Here is a 22658-nt window from a genome sequence, read left to right as displayed (position 1 = left end):
GGTTTGTGTCTACTCGCCGAGCGTTTCGTGATTATTCTCAGGTGGCTTTTGAGGTGCTGTTGGAAAACCCACTGCAATGAGTCTTGTTTTGCTTATCCTGCTGTGAGGGGAAGGCAGAAAAATAGATTTTGTGTGTGGCCCATGCATCTGCACAGAACTGCATTGAAGGACTGTTGGCTGGTGGGAAAACCAGGCTTCCTTTGCTGAGGGTTGCTGCTGGAGCTGGAACGTTAGCTTCTTCACCTTGTGCTTTGCAAGCTCCCTTTCCATCTATTCCAGCCTTGCCCATGCTGCGGGAGGTGGGGATGAAACTCCCCTCCTTCTCCTCCTCTCTGTGCTGGCTCCCCATCTATCCCAGGCTCCTCACCAAGTCTTGCGCTGCTCCCGCCGTTAACGCGGCGATAACAAGAATAGTACTGTCACAGTGCTTTGATTTATTGATGTCCGGCGCTCGCGGGCGTCTGTCTGTCTTCCTAAAGCAGCAAACGAGAGGCAGCGTTTGCAGAACGGGCGCTGCTCTCCGAGCAGGTCGTGCTGGCAAAGGGACGGGGAAGGACTGTCATCCAAAACAGACTAAATAAACAAGGCAGAGCGAGTTTGCTGAGCAGAGGCATGGGCCCAAGGAGGAATGAAAGGATGGCGCTCAGCTCTGTCCTGGAAGAGTAGCAGGGCTGATGACAGCTAGACCTGCCAAATCTGGCTTTGCTTTCAGCTCCCTGAAGTCACACGCATGCCGCTCCAGGGCTCTGGTTCAGCCAGTTACTCAAACCACATCACTGGGAATACCGATTATGGGTCTAAACTTTGCTGGAGCTGTGGGGGTGTTAAGAGTGAAGGGCTTTGGGGATAGGGTCATTGCATCGCTGCTACTGGCATTTTTCTTCTGTTGATGGCTCCGGATGGATGAACATCCCCGATAACGAATGAGTGTGTGTGTGTTTGTCTAAAAGCTTGTGGGATCATGATACAATTGATTTATGTAGAGTTCTGGAAGTCATGAATATCCTGCAGTTGCTTTTTACTTTATCTTTTTTTTTTTTTCAAAGTGCATGTGTGATTTATACAGAAACATAAATCTTAGTAAGTCAGCATATAAATATTATTCTCAGCCTTACATTAAAGGATCAGTGTCCACCTGAAATGCAGTCCGTTTCCTCCTGGTAGCCGTTACAGCTATGTACACACATGCTTCTAAGACCCCAGACAACTGATGTGGTTTTTCAATTACATTTTCTCATCCTTTAAAGTAATTTTACACTCTCATTGCTTGAGAGCTTCCCTCCCCCATGCCTTAGAAGTGACTGCAAGGAGGAACAGACTGACCGGATGCGGCTGAGCATCGCCTATGGATGGGGAGAAGCTCACATAGGGACAGAGAGAGAGGAAAGGAGATGTTTTCTCTTAAAAGTCTCATTATAGCTGAAACGCAAGCCAGCTCCCATACCGCCAAAGCATACAGAGCTGTGTGCTGTCCCCTTTGCGTGGGCACAGCAGGACCCAGCAGGATACTTGCATCCTCTCCTCCTCCTCTTGTGGCCATCCTGCGGCTCCCTGTGGCCTTGGCTTAGCTGTGGGATGCTAAATTGCAGGTTACGCATGTGCCCCGTAGCAAACACTCGGAGTAAATCGGATCTCCAGAATTTTCAGAGTAGGAAATGCTGTTTATAGGATTGCTTTTCTGGACAAAAGGCTTGAATATTTAGAGGGGGGTTAGGATTCCAGTTTCCAGTAGTCTCGCTAATAGTAAAGGATCTGCCTCTGTAAGTCAAACATCCGAGTATCTTCCCCTTATTATATTTTAAAAATCTATTTTCCAAATATATCTCCAAAACAGCAGTATTTTTATTTTTTAAGGGCTAATAATCCATTTCATTTAAGGCAGATGGGGTCTGGGGAAAAAAATCCCCTGTAAAAATCCAAGAATATAAAATCTTGAGAGGTTTGGAGACTTTCAACTGTAAAAGATCACAGAAGATCTGTGTTATTCCTGTAAAGAATTGAATTGACTGTTCGCACGCACCCAGCCTCATATCCACAGTACGTGCATGTGAGTGCTTTCCTAAAATAACCCAAGAAAGGGACAGTAACAAACACAAAAAAGAAACGAGGTTTCCTGACTTCAGTCTAGAAATGCTCGTTGCCAAAATAATAAATATATGACGGCTTGGTATTGCTGTAGCATCTTTCATCCTGAAGGATCTCAAAGGGTTTTGCAGGCTGGGGAAAACAAAGAGATCATGTTTTGGCTGATGAACTGCAGCCATCTCCAGGTTGGGATGCAGTGAACATTTGATGCTAGAAAAGTACATCCTTGTTTTGAAAGAAGAGTTGCCTTCTGCTTTCAAACCTGCCTGAGCCACTGAAGGTTGGAAGACCACTTGCAGACCAAAGCAGCATGGTGTCCCTCCCTTGCACCTTGCCACCAGCCCCAGGAACCCCTCTCTGCTGTCTCTGCCAGCAGCTCAGGGCTCTTCTTTGCTTTCTGTACCTAATCACAACCTTATGAGGTCAAGCAGATATCAGACTTCTTACGAATTTCCACCCAGGAAACTCGAACTCTCCAGCTTTCATACTTTTCTTTGTATTTTAAAACTGTGCTGCAGTCCCTCTTGTTTTCCTTGGTACAGGCTATATACTGAACCAGGGGAACATTGTTCATTTCCTCTGTTATGTTTATTTTTAGCTTGGTTTTATTTTTAGTGTGTTTTACTTTATGTTAGCATATGCTGGGAAATGCCTTGGCGAAGTTAACAGGAAAGGTGATACAAAATGCAATCTGCGTTGTGTTTTCATTTCGTGTGCAAGTGCCCTCCTCTGCTCCCCCAAAAATGGGTTTAATGCATTGAGGGGAGTCTGGTTTGGATTCCTTTTATATGGAAGTAGGTGTCGGGGAGAGAAAATCAGATGGAGGAGGGTGTTGTTTACATATTTTCAATTGCTGAGCTTTACTCAAGAGAAGAGGGCCATTTCCCAAGCAGGTTTTGTTTGGTTTGTTTTCTTTCTTCCAGGCACCAAATTTATACAGGGTGCCTGAACTGCCTCTGCGCTGGTGTGAAAATTTGTGGGGACCCTGGGTAGTGATGGTGGAGTTTCCTTTCCTTCCCTTTGGCCTAGGGTGCCCCATGGTCAGGGACCATGCACAAAGAGGATGGACTCTTATGTTGGGGATCCTAAGGTCACCCCCAATGGGCTGAGACATGCTCAGGTCAAGATGTACCTCCATCCCCACTCTGTCCTTCCAGCCTATGTCTGCTCAGGCTCTTTTTTGCATGCACAGTGGGGGAAAAAAAACCTCTGCAGAACCCACCTTGGGATCCTGATTGCCACTTTTCCTAGGGCATGGGCTCACCTCAGCCTTTGGCTCTGCAATTGGGACCTCTCAAGGTGCTTCTCCTTCAGCAGCAAAGCCCACTGACCTCTGGAGCATCTCTTCTGGGTCCTTGACTGGCTGATGGGCAGCAGTGGCCAAGGCTCTGCTGTAGGACTTGATCATTTGCTTTAACTGGTGGCTTTGTTGAGCTTTAAGGCGACAAGGGAAACCCTTGGAGGTGCAGGAACCATTGTCATGGGCCACCCCATTCCATTGGCTCTCTGCAGCCCAGTCAACTTCTTGAATTTAATGCTTTGTATTGTGGGATTTTTTAGGATGCTCAAGGCATCTTCTGCCTTTCCCAGAGACTAGCTAGTCTCTCCTAGAAAATATTTCCCAACACAAATGTTTTCGACCAATTTTATCCCGAGTCAAATGCAGCAGCTCAATAGCTTAGAAAGAGGGCGCTTGATGTCACCTCATGGAAAGGGCCGCCTAGTCTGATAAACTTTCTCCAAGCATGGCCAACCCCTGGATACGTCAAGGGAAGGTGCCTTACAACACGGAGCAGTTGTGTGGAGCAAAGGCACATTTTCCTCCTGACTCCAGCACAGCTCCTGGTGAAACCCTGAAGCTTGACCTTGATTCCTTCTTCTCTTACCAGTAGGGATGCTACGTGAATCACTCAAAGCCTTCTGTCCTTCCTGTGTCCAGTGTAGAAGGGAACAACTGCTGGGAGACCCCAAGGCTTGCCTGCAGAGCCCTGGATGTGCAGCCAGCCTGCCCCCATTCTGCCTTGCCTTCCCCAATGTCACACCCAGGAACTGGCATTTTCCACAGAAACTGGATTAAATGTGTGCTTCAGAAGCTCTCTTATCTCATGTTACAGGCTGCAGGAGGTGAAGAGTCCACCATCTCACCTGCTGAGCTATTCTTCTATCCAGTAACCCTCTCTGCTGAGAAGTTGCCTCTGATTTCAAGATGAAAGTTGTTGCTTTTGCTCCATCCTTGTCAGAAAGATCTAAATGCTTCCTGCCATCAGATTTCTTTTCTGTCTGTATGTGTCTGTACAGAGTGATCAGATCTTCTCACTATCTCCTCTCCGTCACAACTGCTTTTTGCTTATTAAACCTTATAGTGAAGTCTTGCATTCCAGCTATGGCTTCTGCTGCCCGCTCCCTTTTGAAATCCCACTGCTGTTTCTACATGCTTCTCAGTGGTGGATGTGGATTAGAAATTAATTCCCCTGGACAATGTAGGTGGCAGAAATGAGGTACAGTGTATTGCCATGGGCATCAGATGTGGATAAAGGTGGTCTCTGGGATAGCTGAGCATGCACTCTGGAGGAAACCAGTAGATAAATTCTCCCCCCATGCTGGTCTCACGATGGGCAGATGGGCCATCTGCCTTCAGAAAGGAGTCAGGCCAGCTCCTCTCAGACCGATGAAGATATGGTCTGTCCTGCCTGAGGTTGGGAAGCTGGCTAGACCAAAACCAACATCCCCTCCAGCCTCACTTTCTGTGCTTCTATAAATCTCAAGCAACCAAAAAAAAAAAAAAAAAAGGAAAGAAACTGTCTTGAAATGAATTAAGCTTGATCTGCTCTTGCTTCTTTTTGTGCCGCTGCCACTATGGCTACAGAGAGGCCAACGGGGATGTTCGACATATTACTGGTGCCTTTTCTCTGTCTGTGAGATGACAGCAGATGACTCACAGGGTTGTTATTTTTTTTGCCAAGTTTCTTTGGGAGTCACGTACAGAAGCAAACATCTTTTCTTGAGGTGGCAACCTCAATGAAGATCGTAATCAAGAAGCATCACCACCGTTGGGTCTGTACATGTAGCCTGCTCCCGCAAGGATGGTTGCCATCAGATTTACTGGAAAAGTGAGACCTTTCCCCTTGACAAGAAACATGCCTGAAGGGAGAAATTCCCAAGTATTTCCAAAACACCTTTTCTCATTTCCTAGCTATTTTCTTCTGCTAGACCACATTGGGGTAAACATCTTTTATCTCACTGATGTTCAGTGCTACAATCCAGACTCCACCAGAGTACATGCAGTGACTGCTTTTAACTTCAGGAGATTTGGCTGAAAGCTTTACCTTTCCATCAACATCCCCAATAGCCCCCTCTCCCCCACAAATTTGCACCATGAGGTGAACTTCTTATAATAATTTTCCTCTGTTAGAGTTGGAGCTTGATGATAAGGGCTGTTTTAGCAGAAATCTTTGGGTTGAAAGCTTGGGTAGATACTACAGCAAGTTATGGATGATTTATTATACTTGAGGCAGCTGCACTGTATTTGGCTTGGCTTACCTTTAGTTGGGTAAATCCATCAGTATTTTCTGGATTCCATTAAATAATTTCTGTAAAAATGCAAAATTTCAGCTTTACAGAATTTGGGTTTTGTCACCACAAAATGATGTCTCCCCACCAGCATTGTCACCACTGGCTCAATGTGCTTCATGACTGGCAGTTTCCTCCTGCTTTCTTTCTTGAAAGATGAAGCATCCTAAAGGATAAGTTTTGCTGTAGTTTATAGAATTGGTCCCATTTCAGAACAAAGCTCTTATCATTCCAGAGCAGTTAGGCCCATCGCTAGGCAGCATTTCACAAATTTCCAGATCTTAAACTTTCTTTAATGTGTGAGTTATGGAGCTTCATGAGCCCAGAAAATCATGCAGGCTGGTGCTGACATGGAGTAAGTTAGAAGAAAAACCTTGGTATTTTATAAAAATGTTGTTGACAAATCATTAGTTTGTGCTTCAGGAGATGCTGAGATAAAAATGGAAGTTTCTTTTGGATCTTTCATGCAGGAAAAAAAAAAAAATTGGCTTGTCCCTTATGTGGCCTGAATCAGAAATGGCCAAATGTCAGCAGGTTGCAGCTGCAATATAGGAATTTCATTTATCATCAAAAGGAGAAAGAGCTCCTTCATGCTGAGATCAGAACTGGGCTAACTACACCATTTCCTCATCCAGCCTTTGTTAGGGGGTTCCAGCGGCTGGGAGCAATGATTTATTCCGCTGCATTACCCGAACCCTGGTAAGGCATGTGGATCATGGTGGGGCCAGGCCACATGGCTTTCTTTTCTTTTTTCCTTCCCCTTGCACTTGTATGGCATCAGGCTCAAGGGTGTTTTGGCACAGAGTATTGCAGTGATAGCCATAATGATGCTGAGAATAATAGAGGAAGCGACCAAGGCAAAGTCTATAGGTAGAGATTATATATATATTTTTAAGCTTGCTGATATATTTGAGAAAATCAGATGGCTTTCAGTGGCGAGATCCCCTCTTCAGGTTTGGAATAGCAGCACCAGACTTCAAAGCTACATGTAGGATGAGAACAGCTGCTCAGAACTTGAGTTGATAGGTCTCAGAAATTTCCCAGAAAAAACCTAGTATGATATAGGCATTGTTAGTCACAGAGAATGGCAATAGGTTAGTCATCTGTTGGGGCAAAGAGAAAGATAATTATTTCTAAAAGATATCTATATGCACGTGTAGTATGTGTGCATGAGTATATAGTTATGGTGTATATAAAAAGAAAGATTTGTATATTATGACTTATAATTAACAATCCCTTATGTATAACTAATCTATACAACATTTTGCAGATATAATAATGTAGTAAGAAACTTAGTGATCTCTTGACCTACTTTATGCCAGCATTGCCAGTTATATTTCCAAACTGTTGGAAAATCAAAATGTTCCCAGTAGTGCTGAAAGGGATCAGTGCTTCGTTACTTGTTATTTAACAACAGCGTTGTCCCCACCGCCGACGCTGCCCCAGATGATGTACGATCACTCCACCAGCTCCAGCAGAGCTGGTCCAGCCAAGCACTTGACCTGGCTGGATGTGTCCAGAGGGTGCCACCACCCCGCCTCCAGACAGTGCCGCACTGAGCGCACGCTCCATAACTCAACACAACATCACGGAGTCCCTCTAGTATGAGGACAGGCTGAGAGAGTTGGGGTTGTTCAGCCTGGAGAAGAGAAGACTCTGGGGGGACCTTAGAGTAGCCTGACAGTGCTGAAAGGGGGCTACAGGAGAGATGGGGAGGGACTCCTGATTAGGGTGGAGTGATAGGATGAGGGGTAACAGCTTTAAGCTGAAAGAGGGGGAGATTTAGATCAGGTTGCTCAGAGAAGCTGTGGATGCCCCATCCCTGGAGGGGTTCAGGGCCAGGCTGGATGAGGCTTTGAGCAACCTGGGCTGGTGGGAGGTGTCCCTGCCCATGGCAGGGGGTTGGAACACCATGGCCTTTAAGGTCCCTTCCAGCCCAAACCATTCTGTGAGTCTATGATTATGAGCAGATGAAGTTAGGTGTCTTAGGGTCCCAGTGTGTCCACCCAGATGCCCCATAGCTTAGAACCTCTTGGTGAACCCACTGCTCATCTCCCAGCCCTGCTTCCCAATGTGTGGTTTAGATTTTCTTGCTGCAGTGTGTTGATGCAGCACCAAGCGCTGTGGTAGGAGGGATGCTGTGGACCAGCTGCAGCTCCCTGCGTGCCTGTGACTGGTGAGGAAGGGGATGGGAGGCAAGAGAAAGGCTGGGAAGAGGAGAAGCTCATCCCTTTTCATGTGTGCATGTGCAGGGATATGCATACGAGAAGGCTTATGAGAGCGGCTCCGTCATGGGGAGGAGGAGTTGGGGACAGGAGCGTGCGTGCGCTGGGGCACAGGCAGGGAGCAAAGCAACCGCCCAGAGAAGGTGGCTGTGGGAGGGGAGGGGAGAGGGCTACAATTGGTACCAGATGCCCTCAGAAGCTAATGACCTGACAAACGCTGTGCTCATAAAACAAATTCTTTAAAAAGGAAGCAAATGGAAATATAAGCTAGTGAAAGAATTTGCAGCAGCTGCCCTGAAACCATTTCTCACTTCATAAACAGGTCTGCATTGAAAAAACAGCCCCTTTCTTCTTGTTCTCCTTTGTGGTCCCCTCCCGTGCCCACCGGCTCTTTCAGGGCTGTGTCCTGCAGGTTTCCACCATGTCTTTGGCTCAGTGGGCTTGTCCAGAGTCAACAGCACATCGCGTTCCCTTAATGTCCATGTCAGCATTGGTTTTTTTCTTTTTTTTGTGTGCGTGTGTCATTTGTGGGATTTCTAGCTGTGCATCCTTGGCTGGGGAGGTTGAGCAAATGCAAGAGGCACAAGGCTGCCCGTGCCTCCCCTGGGTGAAATGCAGTGCACAAGGACTGTCGGCAGCCCCGTGCAAAGCGGGGAGCAGAGGTAGGGGGCATTGGGGTGCACTTCCCTCCCTTCTCTCCCCAGTTACCACCTGAAGCTGCAGGTCCTCTTCCCCAGCTTCAGGAGGGCTGCTGTTGGTTTTTGCACTGATACCACGCAGATAAAGCCTGACCACCACATCAGCAGGGCATTTTGCTGTGGGAGCTGTTGTGACAACCCCAGGTCTTGGCCCCATTCCATCCCAGCTAATTAATCCACCGGCTGCATTTCACTGATGGAGACCACAGCCCTCTGCCCGGCACTCCTCTTCTTTGCGGGACAATTTGTGAAGCTTAATCAATCAGTACCAAACAGCTGGGAAGCTGCTGCAGTGAGGAGGGTGCTGTTCATCTCCCAGGGATGGGTGACATGTTGCAAGCTTTGCCAGGACCTCTTGCAACTTGAGGTGGTGCAGAGGGGAGGATAATTCCTCCTTCTAGCTGTATATTGCCTTGGTGGCCATAGCGGAGTCTCTAGAGCTGGACAGGTGTGTGTTGAGATGGTCTTGATCCCAAAGAGCATGGCATCAAAGTGTACAGGCTTGAAATGCTGCAGGAGCCTTTGGGAAGGGCAGAGCTGCTGAAGACCACCAAAGCAGAATGAAAAGGGGGCCAGAGTGGGGTGGAGGGGGCAGGTGCAGCACGGTCAACTCCCTTCCACTACAAGTGGACATGGAGCTCGGGCAGCTCTGCTGCCAGGTCTGGGGGGACTGTTGTAGTTTAAAGAACATCTCATGGATGGTTCTGTAGTGTCTGCAGAGGTTCCTTCTCCATCTAAACCTTTCCATGCAGTTGGAGACTCCTCTGTGGATTCTCTGATGTCTAATACAGGGTTTGATGTACCTGTTGCCCTTCTATCAGCAGAGGCTTTAAAAACACCTCTTCATCTTTTCTTCCTATTTGTCACTGCAAATCTTGTCTTATTCTGCACTAAGGCTGACTGAAGTTGAGGTGTGGATTCAAAAGTTATCAGGAAGGAGAAACACCCAGTGTTACTGTCTGGGCTTTGTTGCCCTTGCAAAGTGCAGGTCTCTTGCTGTCTACTGTCTGTCTCCATACACTCATGTCCAAGACATGTGTGAGCAGTGTACGTACAGAAGGACACGTGTGAGTGGTAGCAGCACTCAGGAAGGTGCTACAATGGCTGTTGTTTGTGGCTTTATTCCTTGTGTGTAAGGGAGTGTTGCTTCATAGGACCATCTGATATAAACTTTCCCACTTTGGCTATCGGAGTTGTGGCCATGCTGCATATGTCACCTGCCTGCCCTCTCCCCCTGATCCTCATGTTCCTCATGACTAGGGGTGCATCTCTGTAGGCATTGGTGACCCACTGAGCATCCCACGCATATACCACCTTGAGAGAGCCCCTCCTTGCTGCAGAAGACGTGAGACCCGCTTGCTGATCGCTGCCTTCTTCTTCTCCACAGCTGTGTCCACGGTGCCTGCACAGGGCTGGGAAGCTGCACGCGGCCGCTGCTTGCCCACGCTGCCACCCTCAACTGCACCTCCGACAGCCCGAGGCACATGGCGTGCACCGTTGCCTGCGAAAAGGGCTTCGTCCTCCGCTCCAGCGCTGGAAAGAGCTTGGGCTCCATGCAGGTGAGTGGACGTCAGGGTGGGGGTGACCTCACAGCCCGTTGAACCGAGTGCTAGTGCAGAAAGGTTTAACCACCCATCCTCCCAAGCTAGGGTGATGCACTCCCACAAAGGGAGAAGTGGACACTTCTGTTCTCTGGGAGAGTTAAACATCTCTGGGACATTTTCTCTCTTAAAGTTGAAGTTACTGTCTCAGGAAAAAATGAAGTCATTCCAGAGTGACTATATTTAGAGGCAGCCAACAGCACCGAGAGCTTTTCTTCCTTTGTGTTGCATTGCAATGATGCTGCCCACGCCAGTGGGGCAGCACAGAGGTCACCATGAAAGAGTTCATCTTGCTTTCCAGCGGGCTGTGGGATGCCTTGTAAAAGCCACAAGCCAGCATGGCTTCTAGCTGTTGACCAAGGAGACAGAGGGAAGTGGTTCAGGCCATGTTGCAGGATGGATATCTCATACCCTTGCAGAGCTGCAGGTGCTCGTGCTGCCCGGCAGGCAAGTTTCCCGTGCTGCAAACATCGGTGTTTGCCAAAGGAGAGGTGGGCACTGGAAACAGCAGTGAGGCAGCTGGGGATGCACTGCTTGGCCCCTCGTCACCAAGGAGGTTGTTAATTACATGGCCACATGGCTCTGTGGGCCAAGGCATGCCCGGGGAAAACAAAATATTCCTGTTCTCCTCTGAAATGAAACCACACAAAATAAATCTGCCTCGGGTGACTGCTTTCCTGCAAGATGGGAAGCTTCTGGGCAGAGCTTTGCCATGTGGCTGTCACAGCAGATGGCAGCTTGCAGGTGCCCTGCCCTGAGCCCACAGATGATGTTACTGGTTTGGCTGTGTTACCTCACATGTCTTGAGGCATGTTGGGGAAAATGCACACAGCTCTTCCTTCCCTGAGCATCCTCTCCACCTGGTTGAGCTACACCATCATCCTTCTGTGCACGCAAGAGTACTGGACTCAAATGTCCTTCAGAGCCACCGCATCCAGGTTCAATCGTAATGTGTTGGCTGGGAGGACAGGTCTCACCTTTGACTGCATGAGCAGCATGGTTGTACTCAACCAGCAAAGGGACATCAGGAACACCTCTTTGCTCTGCAGCCCCTGCCTGAGGGCTGCTGGGCTGGGGTTAGCCGTCTGGGAGCAGAAATCATGGAACAGTTTGGGTTGGAAGGGACCTTTAAAAGGTCGTTTAATCCAATGTCCCTGACATGGCTAGGGATGTCTTTCACTAGACCAGGTTGCTCATGGCACACCATCATCCACCACTCTGTTTTGATGATGTCCGTAGCACGTGTGGATCACATTTGGTGGTGGGACCATCAAGGGTTAGGTTCTCACACAGTCTCCTGGCTGTGTGATTAGGATTTGTAAATGAGGTTGTAGGATTTGTAAATGAGGTTGTATGAACCTCTGATTTCAGTGGGGTCTGTGGGCTGAGGTGTGAGAGAATTGGTGCATTTAGGGAAAAACAAATAACAGGAGAGCTGCCCATCAGCGGCTGAAGTAAGACTTGATCTTCTAAGGGAGAAAACTGCAGCGCACTGAGCTGGGAATAACTTGTATCTCAGGATGTTGTAGTGTATCTTGAAAGGATTTTTCTTTTTCCCTTAATGTGCTCTGGCACCGCTCAGACAGCGTGCACACAGCTAGCGTTTTCCAGAGGCAAGCAGCTATGGACCAAGTGTTAGAAGGTCCCTTGTGGAGACAGCTTGTGTGTTACCCCAAGGGCCATTCGTCGCTTTCACACCCCAGACATCACCCTGTGAACAGGCAGCGGCTTTGTGACTCGGTGTCTGGAGTGGGGAGACAGGGCGCATTGTGGGAGGAAAAACATGGGAAAGCTCTACTTGTCCTGAAACCTGGGTCATCCCTTTCTGCTGTGGTGACAAACCAGTAGATGAAAGCTCACTCACAGGGGTCTGATGGAGCCTTTCTTTCTCCGCAGCAGGGGGTGGTGCTGATGTGCAGCTCGGGGCGATGGGACAGATCTGTGACTTGTGACCCTGTTGACTGCGGTGTCCCTGACCAGTCCCACGTGTATTACGCCGAGTTCTCCTGCCCCACAGGGACCACCTACCTGCAGAGATGCTCCTTCTCCTGCATCCACCCAGCCAAACTTCAAGGTAGGGTCTGGAGTGCTGAGGGATTTAACTCTCCCTGTTTGGTGCCACCTTTTCACGCCTGTCCCAAGTTGTTCAAACAGAGCATTGCAACTTTTATTTTCCCGGTTATCCTGGCTTCTTCCAGTCAGGTGGGCTCTTGAGAGACCTCCCAAAATGGTGGGCATCCATTCCCCTTGAGCAGGGACACCATAGTGTGGGGATAACTCCCCTGTCTGGCAGCCCTTATCCATCCACTTCAGGGTCCAGCATTATGGGGACAAGGAAGGCAAGAAGCGCAGACAGAGAGGACTTCAAAAGCGTCTTGGTGCCCGGTGGCTGTGGGGAAGTGTGTGGTTCAGGAGCCCTGGGGCTGTATAAAGCTGTAGAGACTGGTGCCCACAGCTGCAGAGCAGTCTGGGAGATGTTCACCACCCAGACACACAGCAGTCCCCCAGACACACCATGGCCTGGCTTTCATTCTGCCGACTCCATCAATAGCCGCAGGAATGTTTTTTAAGCCAAGTCGGAGAAAGAGAGCTACTGTTCCTGTCTATACAAGGCTGAGCTGGATGGGATTTCGGGGGTAATTGCCTTGACAGCTTCAAGCGCTGGGACTTTATGTGAGTTTCCACCAGCGCCTTTGCTCCGAACAATCACATACAACAAATCATTTTAATGGGTGCCCTATTTTATGGAGACATTTATAGCTGAAACGTATGAAAATCATTTACTTTTTTTTTTTTAAAGTTAAATCTAAGGAGCAAAAACTGCAGGGAATTAAGGTCTCATTTCGTGACGGGGGATGCCAGCAGATCGCCAGCGTGAGCTGATCAAAGGGTAGCGTGCGAAGGGCAACTCGACAGCCCAAATTCTGCACGAACCGATGCCAGTTGCCTTGGGTGGGTCAACTGAGGGCAGAGCTTTCATCTGATCTTTCACTCGCAGCCGCCTCTTGTTCCCGCTGAAGTCAACGGGAGCTTTGCCATGGTGTCCCTTGTTGGGAAGGCATCCCCTTGATGGAGTGCCCTGGGTGACTTCCAGCGGCTGACGCGATGGCTGGTGGTGCTGTGCCAAGGCTGCCGAGCCACACGGGGGAACTCACAGAGGTCCAGCTGACTCGGCTGAGCTGTCGATGCAGGGACGTGCCTGATGCTTGTTCTCCCCAAAGGCTCGCATCCTTACGGGCAGGCTCTCCAGGCTGATAAATGCTAAGAACAGGCAAGGAAAGGATGACAGGGCTGCACAGTGCTGGGAGGTGCGGGGCAACCCTCAGCAGTGCTAACCCGCATGGTCTCGTCCCTGGTTCTAGAGCAGTGATCTTGTAAAAAGAAAGCGATGCTTGAAGGGAGCATGGAGCAGCCTGGCTGCACCAGGAACTTGCAGATCCAAACCCCTCAGTAGGAAGAGCCCCATTAACTCCACTCTAGGTTTTTTTCTCTTCCTCAGCAGTTCCCAGTGAAGCATCCATCAGACATGCCGTGTGGGTGACGCAGTCCTGGACACTTGCTGCAGGCACCCAGAGCTGTGCAGTTTTGGCCCACTGTTAGCTAGGTCTATGAAACCCCCTTTTCTCTAGAGGGACAACAGAGAGTTGGGCTGTAATACTCAACCCAAGCATTTAGTAATGGCTGGTTTCAACTCCCAGTCACACCAGTTAAGGCTCCCACATCTGTCCTGCTGGCACTCTCCATCTTGCAGTGCACGGGTAGCACAGGGTATGACAGCTTGTAAGGGAAGGTAAGGACAAGCTGCAAAAGCACCTGGGGAGAACAGTGATGGGCTGAGCTGAATATGACAGCTGTCATACACACAAGCCCCCAGCCTACTGAAGGCTCTCCTGAGGCATCACCAGAGAGGGGAAATTTAAAAGGAAGGTTTTGGGGAGATTTGCAGAACCAAGATCCTTTCTCCATTCCCTAGAAGTTGTCCCTTCCCTGCTTCTGTTTGCATTCAAGAAATCTGGTTTCTGCCCCAGCCTGACCAACCATGCAACGGAGTCCATGGTCTTCATATTTGTTGCCTTTGGCATCAGTATCCACTCAAACACGAGGACTTTTACTGGTTGCTCTGAGATTTCTTTAGCAGGACTCCATCCCCGGCTCAGCTGTAACCCCAACACACCGCTTCTCTTTTGGGCTCAGGAACAAACCAGTGGCTCACCTGCCTGGAGGACGGTCTCTGGTCACTTCCTGAAGCCTACTGCAAGCTGGAGTGCGATGCACCGCCCGCCGTGGCCAACGCCAGGCTCCTGGTGCCACAGTGCCTACAGGGGAACCATGACGTGGGCTCGGTCTGTCGCTACAAGTGCAAGCCAGGATACCATGTGGCCGAGAATGCAGTGGGCAAGCCTAAGAAGTAAGTCAGAGGCGGGTCCGTTATCACCATTTTCTTCCTCCTCTTCTTCCAGCGTGAGCAAGGAGGAGAGGTGATGGTACGCTGGCCACCGCGGAGAGCTGATTTGATCAGTACAAGGCAGAGCAGCTTGCTCTGGTCATGCAGATTTCTTGAGATAGAAGAGGCGTTCCCCTGGTCTAGGTGAAAGCACGTGGGAACAAGATGCAAGCTGCCGTTGCATGCATGTTGTACATCAAGGGCCTTAACCTAAAGCATGCAAATTTTCCCGTGAGCGCCAATGTGCTTGTCAGTTGCTGAAAGTGAAGCATGTAAAGAAGTGTTTGTGGACTCTCAGGTAATTAGATGTAATAAGATGCTGGAAAATTCCTGGCACTGGGGGTTGTAAGAATGAACGACTGCCTTTTGTCAGGGTTAACATTTTACCCCCTCGCACGTCTTGGCTAAATTTACTCTCAAGTACTGGCGTTTTGATTGGAGAAGATTTTTTTTTTTTTTCCCCATGCTTCGGGGAAAAATTCCTGGTGATTCACTAGCCCTGCGCTCAGCCAATATCGGTGACGCTGGGGGGTAAAGCAGCATTTTGTCTGCGATGCCTCCAGCTGAAGTCCCCGTTGGGTATGGTCACTAAACATTCCCTGGCAGTGGCTGGGTCCTCCCCAGAGTCTTGATGCTAGCCCAAATCAGGTAATTATGTGCTAATTGTTTAATGACCCCTTCCAGTTTTAATTGGATGCAGACTTCATCTCTACGTTGCTCTGGGGTAGGGTTGTTGCACTCCGGGAAGCTGTTGCCAAATTTCTTGCCTTGTAATGAAGGAAGTGGTTTCTGTAAACAGCTTTTTGCAGTGTTAGGAGTGTCGCTTGGGCCAAAGGGAGCTAAGCAAATTACGATTATGGCTACAATCACATGGGCTGCTTTGCAAACTGCGGAGCAGCTTGCGTGCCTGTGGCCTTTCAGGCACTGGACGTGCAATCGGATCAACGCAGCTTGCGAAGTTAGGCCATCTCGGCCGTGCTGCAGCAACTGCTGGTAAGAAGGATGCCCTCTGGGAGTTCCCAAGCCTCCTCTGCCATGTGTGTAACTTCCCTACGGGTCTGAACAGCCTGTGAGACAAGTCAAGGAAAATCATGCAAAGTGCTTTACATTTTCGTAGCAATGCGCCTTGACATAGCGTTTTCACATTTGCTATTATCATTACTACTAATTCATCTAACATCTTCTATGGCAGAATACGATCCTGTTACGGTAAGCAAAAAAACACTACAGAAACAGAAACTTCACTGTTTTCTTATCGTACAGATTAACTGCTATGTGAGTGGCCTGATTCAAAGCGAAAGCCTTTCCTTGGAAGTGTAATGCCGGTGTCTCATCTGGAGCTCTGCGTATATACTCAGCATGAGTACAAACCCCTTGGCATGTGTAGCGAGGAGCAGCTACTAGCCAGAAAGCGGGCCGGTCGATTGCTGGAAATCCTTCTGGCAGGCAGAGGATGGGAGCTGCCAGAGTGAGAGGTTGCTTGCTTAGTTCAGGCCAGCTTTGGAGAGAGCAAGTTGTTGGAGAAGGTGATGGAGAGCTCGGGAAGGGGCCAGCACTGGTGAGATGCAGGTTGCTGATGTGCTGGTGAGGGAGCAGATCTCAGCTGATGACTTGGATATTGGGTTTTGGGGTCTTCTGAAGTCTACACCAGGTTTTGGGGTCTTTTGAAGTCTTTCTGGGTTATTCCTGGGTTCAGAAAACTGAGTTCTTCATCTGTTGTGTCCCTGTTGCCCATCAACCCAGCAAGCACCAGCCTTGCTAAAGGATTTAGTGTTGTACAGGTGTTGATGGGCGTAACAAATCAAGACTCTTTGTGTACTAGATGTTGGACAAAAGTCAGGCATGATCCACCACTGACACTGAAGACCCCCCATGCCAACTAACTAGCCCAACCTTGGAAATACAGTCAGGTTCCCTTTGAATTATTCTTCTAGCTCTAGTGATTCTGCCTTTTTAGAGGGGCATGATGGAAGGAGTGCAACCCCAGCTGGCCTTGCCAACAGCTATGGGGCTTGAACTGTTCTCCAGGGAAGATGTAGAGGCATCTTTGAGTGCCGGTGGGTTCCCAAGGGGTCAGCCCATTGTGCTGCTATGTGAAAGACATGGTCATCTTCTCCCAGCACTGTTATAAGAAGCTTGGTCATGTCCTTCAAGGGCTGCTTGTAGGCATCTTCCTTCATGTCCCATAGGAGAAGTGAAAGAGAAAGGGGTGATGAATCTGTTGTCTCGGAGAAGATGCTTTTATCTATTAACCTGAGTGAGGAAAAGCCCTTCAGAAGTCACTGCTTGTCAACAGTGATCCTCCAGGACATGTTGATTGTGTAATCAAGATCCTGCCAGAGATGTGCTGCCTTTCTGCTGGTGGGATCACCTGACTGACAATGCTGACATGAAGGCTAAATCTTCTTTGACTCTTCCTAAAGGAAGTTGGTTTTCAGCCTGGAGAGCCCACCTAACAGCCTGGTTTCCAGCTGCCAAGCTATTTCACATTTAACCGCAGAATAACGATAACAAGGGGAACTTAATGTGTGCCTTCAAGCTCTGTGATGGGAGGTCTCTGTCCAGTGGCAGCACCAACCCACCCACCTAGATCACACAGAGCAACAAACTGCCAAGGACCAATGTTGGGCATCATCCCGGGCTGCAGCATTGAAAGAGCTGAAAGTCAGAGGTCACACACTTTGGGGAAAATGGGCATCACCTCCGCAATGGTTCTTGTTGTTGCTTCCACCGTGAAGTGCCATCCGAAGCAGCTCTCTAACAGGAATATGTGATACGTCCTTAGAGGAGTGCTCTGATGCTGGGGGGATGCTCTCAGTTTGGGTACCAAAGAGGTCAGACCCCGCAGAGGGACGGTTTCACTTGCTCAATTCCTCAGAGGAAGAACTTTCAGGATCTCAAAGCTACCTTTGTGAGGGGTTGAGCCCTTTCTGCTACCTTGAGCGAACGAAGCAAAGAAGAACCGAGCATCCAGGTCTTTTCAGGCAGCTTGGAAAGTCTCAGCCTGTATTTTGACCAGAGATCAAGGGAGCACAACCCAGCCCCATGAGGAGCTTCCGTGGAGATGTCAGCTCCTCTGCCTCCTCCCCCTGTTCAAAGTCCACGGCAGGCTGATGGATACCATGAAAGAGGGAGAGGAGGCAGGAGAACGCGAAGGAGAAAATAGACTGGCAGGAGTCAGCAGACTCAGGGGCTGGAAATGCATCAGAAAGATCACAGTTGGCACAGCAGGACAGCCCAACCCAGGAGCACCGGGGTTGAGCGGAGCAGTCGGCCACTGTACATCTGCGGTAGGTGCAAAGGCGCGTGGGCACCCACTTCTTCTGCCCACATCTGGCCCCTTCCAGAGAAAAGGCAAACACCCGCGTGGCCGAGGGAGCCAAGCAGGCAGGTAAAGAAAACACAGGCTGTCAACTGGTCGCCTGCATCACTCTCACCTCAAAGGTCTCTGACAAAGATTTACAGCCTGGGTTGCCTCGGCTGTTTGGAGCACAGCAGCGGAGCTCCTACAAAGCTGATGTTGCTTTCTTTTGGTTTACCAGTAAATCTCCCTGCTTCCCACCCGTTCTTTTGGAAGCTGTCAGTCTCTTGCCATGGGAGATGAGGGTTTAGGCTCGTTTATCACTGTTCCTGTACAGCAGACCCAGTTCCCCCAAGCTGGCCGCCCCAGTCCTGGGCTGGATCCCAGCCAGGCTCCTGCGTGCTAAGCTCCTGGAGCTGGGCAAGCACTCATGCCTTCACGTCAGACGCAGCCCGCGCTGGCCTCAGCCGTCTCCCCTGCCTCCTCTACCCATTAGGCATCCGCTTGCCTGGTTGGAGGGGGAAGCTTTGACTCCGATTTTCCTGGCTTCCTTGTTAATCCTCCAGAAATGCCACTAACCCAGATCAGAAGAAGTCGGGGGGTCTGGAAGTTTCAAGCTGCTATGAGGTTGTGTTTTATATATATATATTTTTTTTTTTTCAAAATTTTTTTTTTGAAAGCCTCTCACTTCCCTTCTTCATACCTTAATATAAGCTGCTCATTTCGTACGTGCAGCAGTGGTCCATGTGCCACCTTCTTCCCTGGGGTCAGCCTGGGATAGCCCTGCTTGAAGTTCCCCAGCAGAGATGCTGGTGGTGGGGTGAGCCCCAGAACAAGAAGGTTTCTCCCCCCGGGTCTGGGGAAGAGGGGGTGCAGGTCTGGGGAAGATGGGGTGCAGGTCTGGGGGAAGATGGGAGAGGCTGTGCAGGGCACCAGCCCCCACGGGGGTCACTCCAGCACCACATCACGCCAAGGAGCCCTGGTGAAGATGATGGGGCTCTGAACCCCCAGCGTGCAAAGCGCAGCTCCCACGGCATGTGTTCCCCATGCTTGGCCCCCCTCCCCAGGTCTTCCCACATCTCCTGAGCAAAGAGCCTCTGCTGTGGTTTGGGGGAGCAACATGGAGGTGCAGAAGCTGCATTGGTGAAATCAAGGTGGTCAGTGGGGCAGCAAGAAAGAGCATGGGGCTGGGATGCTCCTGGTTTGTAAAGTGGTTTGCTCAGTGCCTGAGGCATCACTGTTGCAGTGAGGCTTTGCATCACCCTTGCAAGTCACACAGCTGGATCCCACCCTGCGTGCCAGGCAGTTCAAGAAGGGGAAGACACTGCTTGAGGACCTGGACATCCAAGATGGATTGATACCTCTTGGCATGAGTCTTCACTCACCTTTAAAGGTGGGCAAAGCAAAGCGTTCAGACATGGGAGGAGGCAAGGTCTGATGGGGACATCTTCGAAAGGCAGTGACCATCATCCCAGTGGAAAGGGAGAGCAACCAAGAAAGTTAAATTAGGGGTGGGCTGAAACCACAGATGCCCACAATGGAATCCAGAGTTGCTGCTCCTCACTACCTGTCCAAAACTGTGCAGCTGCAGTTCCCTTCAGTCAATTCAAGGCTACTGCTCTCCAGGTGACTCTGCAGCCCCACTTGCTGCTCAGGTGTCGCACCATGGCTGCCCATGCTCCCAGCGTGGTCTGGTGGGAAGATTTGTGCAGAACCCGCTGTGTCCCCCTTAGACAGTCTTTAGGAAAAACAGATCCCTGATTTCTGAAGGGAGAAGAGCTTGCAAATATTTTTTAAAAATGAGAATGTTTCAAAAAGGTCTCAGATTTCCCATCTAGGAGTTCCCAGCAGAAATGCAGTGGGGATGGCCACCAGCTCCTGCCGCAGGTCTGGTGGCGGGGTGCAGATGGGGTCCCCTCGACACTCCGGGCTGTATGACCCTGCACCGTGTGTTGGGGGGCAGGCAGCCCCATGCAATGTCTGCTGCCACTCAGAACAAGTGGCAATTTAGTGCATCCCCCCAGGGGTTTCTCTACCCCAGTTAAACCCCACTCCGTGTACCTGCGGCATGCTATAAACTCTGTAATGCTGTGCCTGGAGTCCTGCCTGCTGGCACTGGTGGGAGAAGAGAGAAAAAGCCTTATTAAGGATGGGGCAATCAGCACTTGCTCAGGTAAAGCCCATCAGTGCTGTCAAAACCTGCGTGTCAAAGTCTGGGGTTGTGCTACTACATCCTCTTCTGCGAGAGCAGTCCCTGGCCAGCCCCATGCCTCGTGGGGTTGGGATGCCTCTATGTAAAAGATGTGGTGTCTTTGTTGCTGGCAGGGACAGGAGACAGAAAAGTGGGTGGGCTCCGCTCCTGGACTTTTTCTTCCTTTTCTTTTTCAGCATTTTTTTGGCAAGTATTTTGCGCCTGGGCTGTTTTAGCAGCACAGGATGGTATTGGTCGTCTGCGGTACGGCAGCCTCTGGGCGAGAGCAGGATTGACAGATCTGGCTGGAGTACAAAGAGGAGCCTCAGGAGGAGCTGGGCACAGGCCAGCAGGATTTACTGGGGGAGCCGCACTCCATCCAGCAAAATATGCAGCTACTGGCGGTGGGACAAAGCAGACCAGGGGCTGCGGAGCAGGGAGGAATGGTTTAGGGGCACCGCGAGAGGCAAGGAGTGATGGGGTGGTGAGTGCAAGGAAAAAACATCCAGTGCTCCTAAATTAGTGTGATCCTCATTCAGGAGGACCTGCCCATGGTGAGGGATGGGATGACATGGGAAAGTCCCCCATGGGGGGCTTGGTTGTACTCTAGGCGAGATGTTTCTAGGCTGCTCCTGCCTCCGTGGGATGCTTGGTACAGCCAAGGTGGGATTTTTATGGGGTGCTGCAGCCCTGTCTGGTGTCTGTGTTTCCTCAGGAAGTTCCTGAAGGTCCAGTGCCTGGAAAGTGGGCAGTGGGAAGAGGGACGCTGCGTCCCTGTGGTGTGTGAGCCCCCGCCTCCCGTCTTCGAGGGCATGTACAACTGCACCCAAGGCTTTGAGCTGGACAGCCAGTGCGTCCTCAGCTGCCAGCCACAGGGACAGCGGGTGAGTGACTTGGGGCTGTGCAGAGGGGTCCTGCAGCAGCTTGGCCATCCCCGGGGCCAAATGCCCTTGTACCATCAAACAGCAGTTTGCAAACACAGAGCTCTCCTTGATGGGTACCAGCCATGGCACAGCGTGCACAGCTGCCTGGGGATGCTCTCCTGCTCCCTAGTGACCCTTCCAAAAAAGCTGTAGTCCTAAGTGAGCCTGCTTGTCTAGAGAAAACAGGGTTGGAAAGCAGAGGTAGAGGTTTTCCATCGGGTTTTGGGAGCTGCTGCGAATGCATTTGCCTGGGACAATGGGCAACCTTGCTGCAGCAGGCTTGCTAGCCAAGGGGCTTGCCTGGGGATGGAAGCTGCTTGCCACCTGGGTTTCACATCCAACCTGCTGGAAGGGTCTCGTCAAAAGAATTGTGGTCAATTCCCTCTGGTGGGATCCAGCAGCAGCAGCTGGAAAACTGGATTAGATGTCTGCAACCCAGCTGCCCCTGAGAACTTCCCTCTGGACTTCACTGCTGGGTGGATGGTCCAGCGCTGGGCAGGGTGAGCCCTGCCGCTGCCGGTAGTAATGCCAGCTGCTCTCCTTCTGCTTTGCAGGTTCCCATCATCTGCACCAAGGAGGGTTTATGGACAGAGGAGTTCAAACTGTGTGAGAGCTTATGGGGCACCTGCCCGCCACCCCCGGAGCTGAATTTTGTGGAGTACAAGTGCGAGGAGGGGCATGGTATAGGTGAGAGCAGACAAAAGCTAAACAGAAAACCAAACCTTATGTTAACTCAGCCCTGCCACAGAGCTGAAGGTCATTATGACTCTTCTTTTTCTTTTTCTTCCCCACTAAACCTATGGAAAAAGAAATCCAGTTTTCTCTTCCATCCTCTTTCTAAACACAGAGCTGGGGTGGCTTCAGCCTTGTGCATGCCCTGGTTGTGCTCATGGGCAAGACTCAAAGCTAAAGCTGGCTCCAGTGCAAGCATCTCTCTTTTCAGAAGGAGCAGCAACTCATCTCTAGGGCAACCCCAGCCAACCCCAGCCCTTTGCAGTAATTTTCCTAATCTCTAGCCATCTGTCCCCCTTGAGGTCTTTCTACTTGTTGCTACTGCTGATGTTTTCAGGGTTAATGTGGCGGGTCCTAAGTAAAACCACAGTGACAATTGGGCATAACCAGGCACTTTTAACAGATAAGGGACCACATCATCCATTTCTTTCTCCAGGACTTGGTCACTTTGTGCTTTTAGGAAAAGCTGCAGTGCCCTGTCACAGTTGTTGCATCTCGTCTGGCATCCCGCTGGACAGGAGGCTTGAGCAAAGCCCGTGTCACTCTGAAGAAAACACACCAGTCAGTTGGGTCTGATCAAAACAGGCTGAGGCAAGTATAAGGGCGAAGCCTGCTAAGGTCAAGCTTTGGACAGACCTGGGGTTAGGGCTAAGATCCACCTGGTTTTCCAAGGTGGTTTTTGCAGCTTTTTTTTCTTCCTGGGTCATAGGAAGAGAGTGGGAATTCAGCATGGTAGAAAAACTATGAAAGATGCTTCCTAAGATGTCAACACATATCCCATAGCATCCAGGCCAGGCTCATTTTCATGTTGGATCCCATGTCCTGCCATCAGGGATTGAATCTGTCTCTTAGGGTATGTTCAGTTCTCTCATCTTGGAGAAGAGAATT

General features: G+C 50.1%; 1 protein-coding gene across 1 annotated transcript in view; it reads left to right on the top strand.

Annotated features, from left to right (window-relative positions):
* The window catches only part of PAPPA2 (pappalysin 2), a gene marked incomplete at its 5' end in the record, with an annotated part of 83551 nt that overhangs the window by 41322 nt on the left and 19571 nt on the right, over positions 1–22658 (top strand). The window contains 5 exons of the mRNA XM_010074206.1: positions 9966–10137; positions 12076–12253; positions 14374–14587; positions 20831–20999; positions 21593–21725. Of these exons, the coding sequence (XP_010072508.1) occupies positions 9966–10137; positions 12076–12253; positions 14374–14587; positions 20831–20999; positions 21593–21725 (866 nt within the window). The remainder of the gene's footprint in view (positions 1–9965; positions 10138–12075; positions 12254–14373; positions 14588–20830; positions 21000–21592; positions 21726–22658) is intronic.

Source organism: Pterocles gutturalis, unplaced genomic scaffold (genome assembly GCF_000699245.1).
Source record: "Pterocles gutturalis isolate BGI_N339 unplaced genomic scaffold, ASM69924v1 scaffold8217, whole genome shotgun sequence".
Taxonomy (NCBI): domain Eukaryota; kingdom Metazoa; phylum Chordata; class Aves; order Pterocliformes; family Pteroclidae; genus Pterocles; species Pterocles gutturalis.
This window is presented reverse-complemented; position numbering and strand designations above follow the sequence as displayed.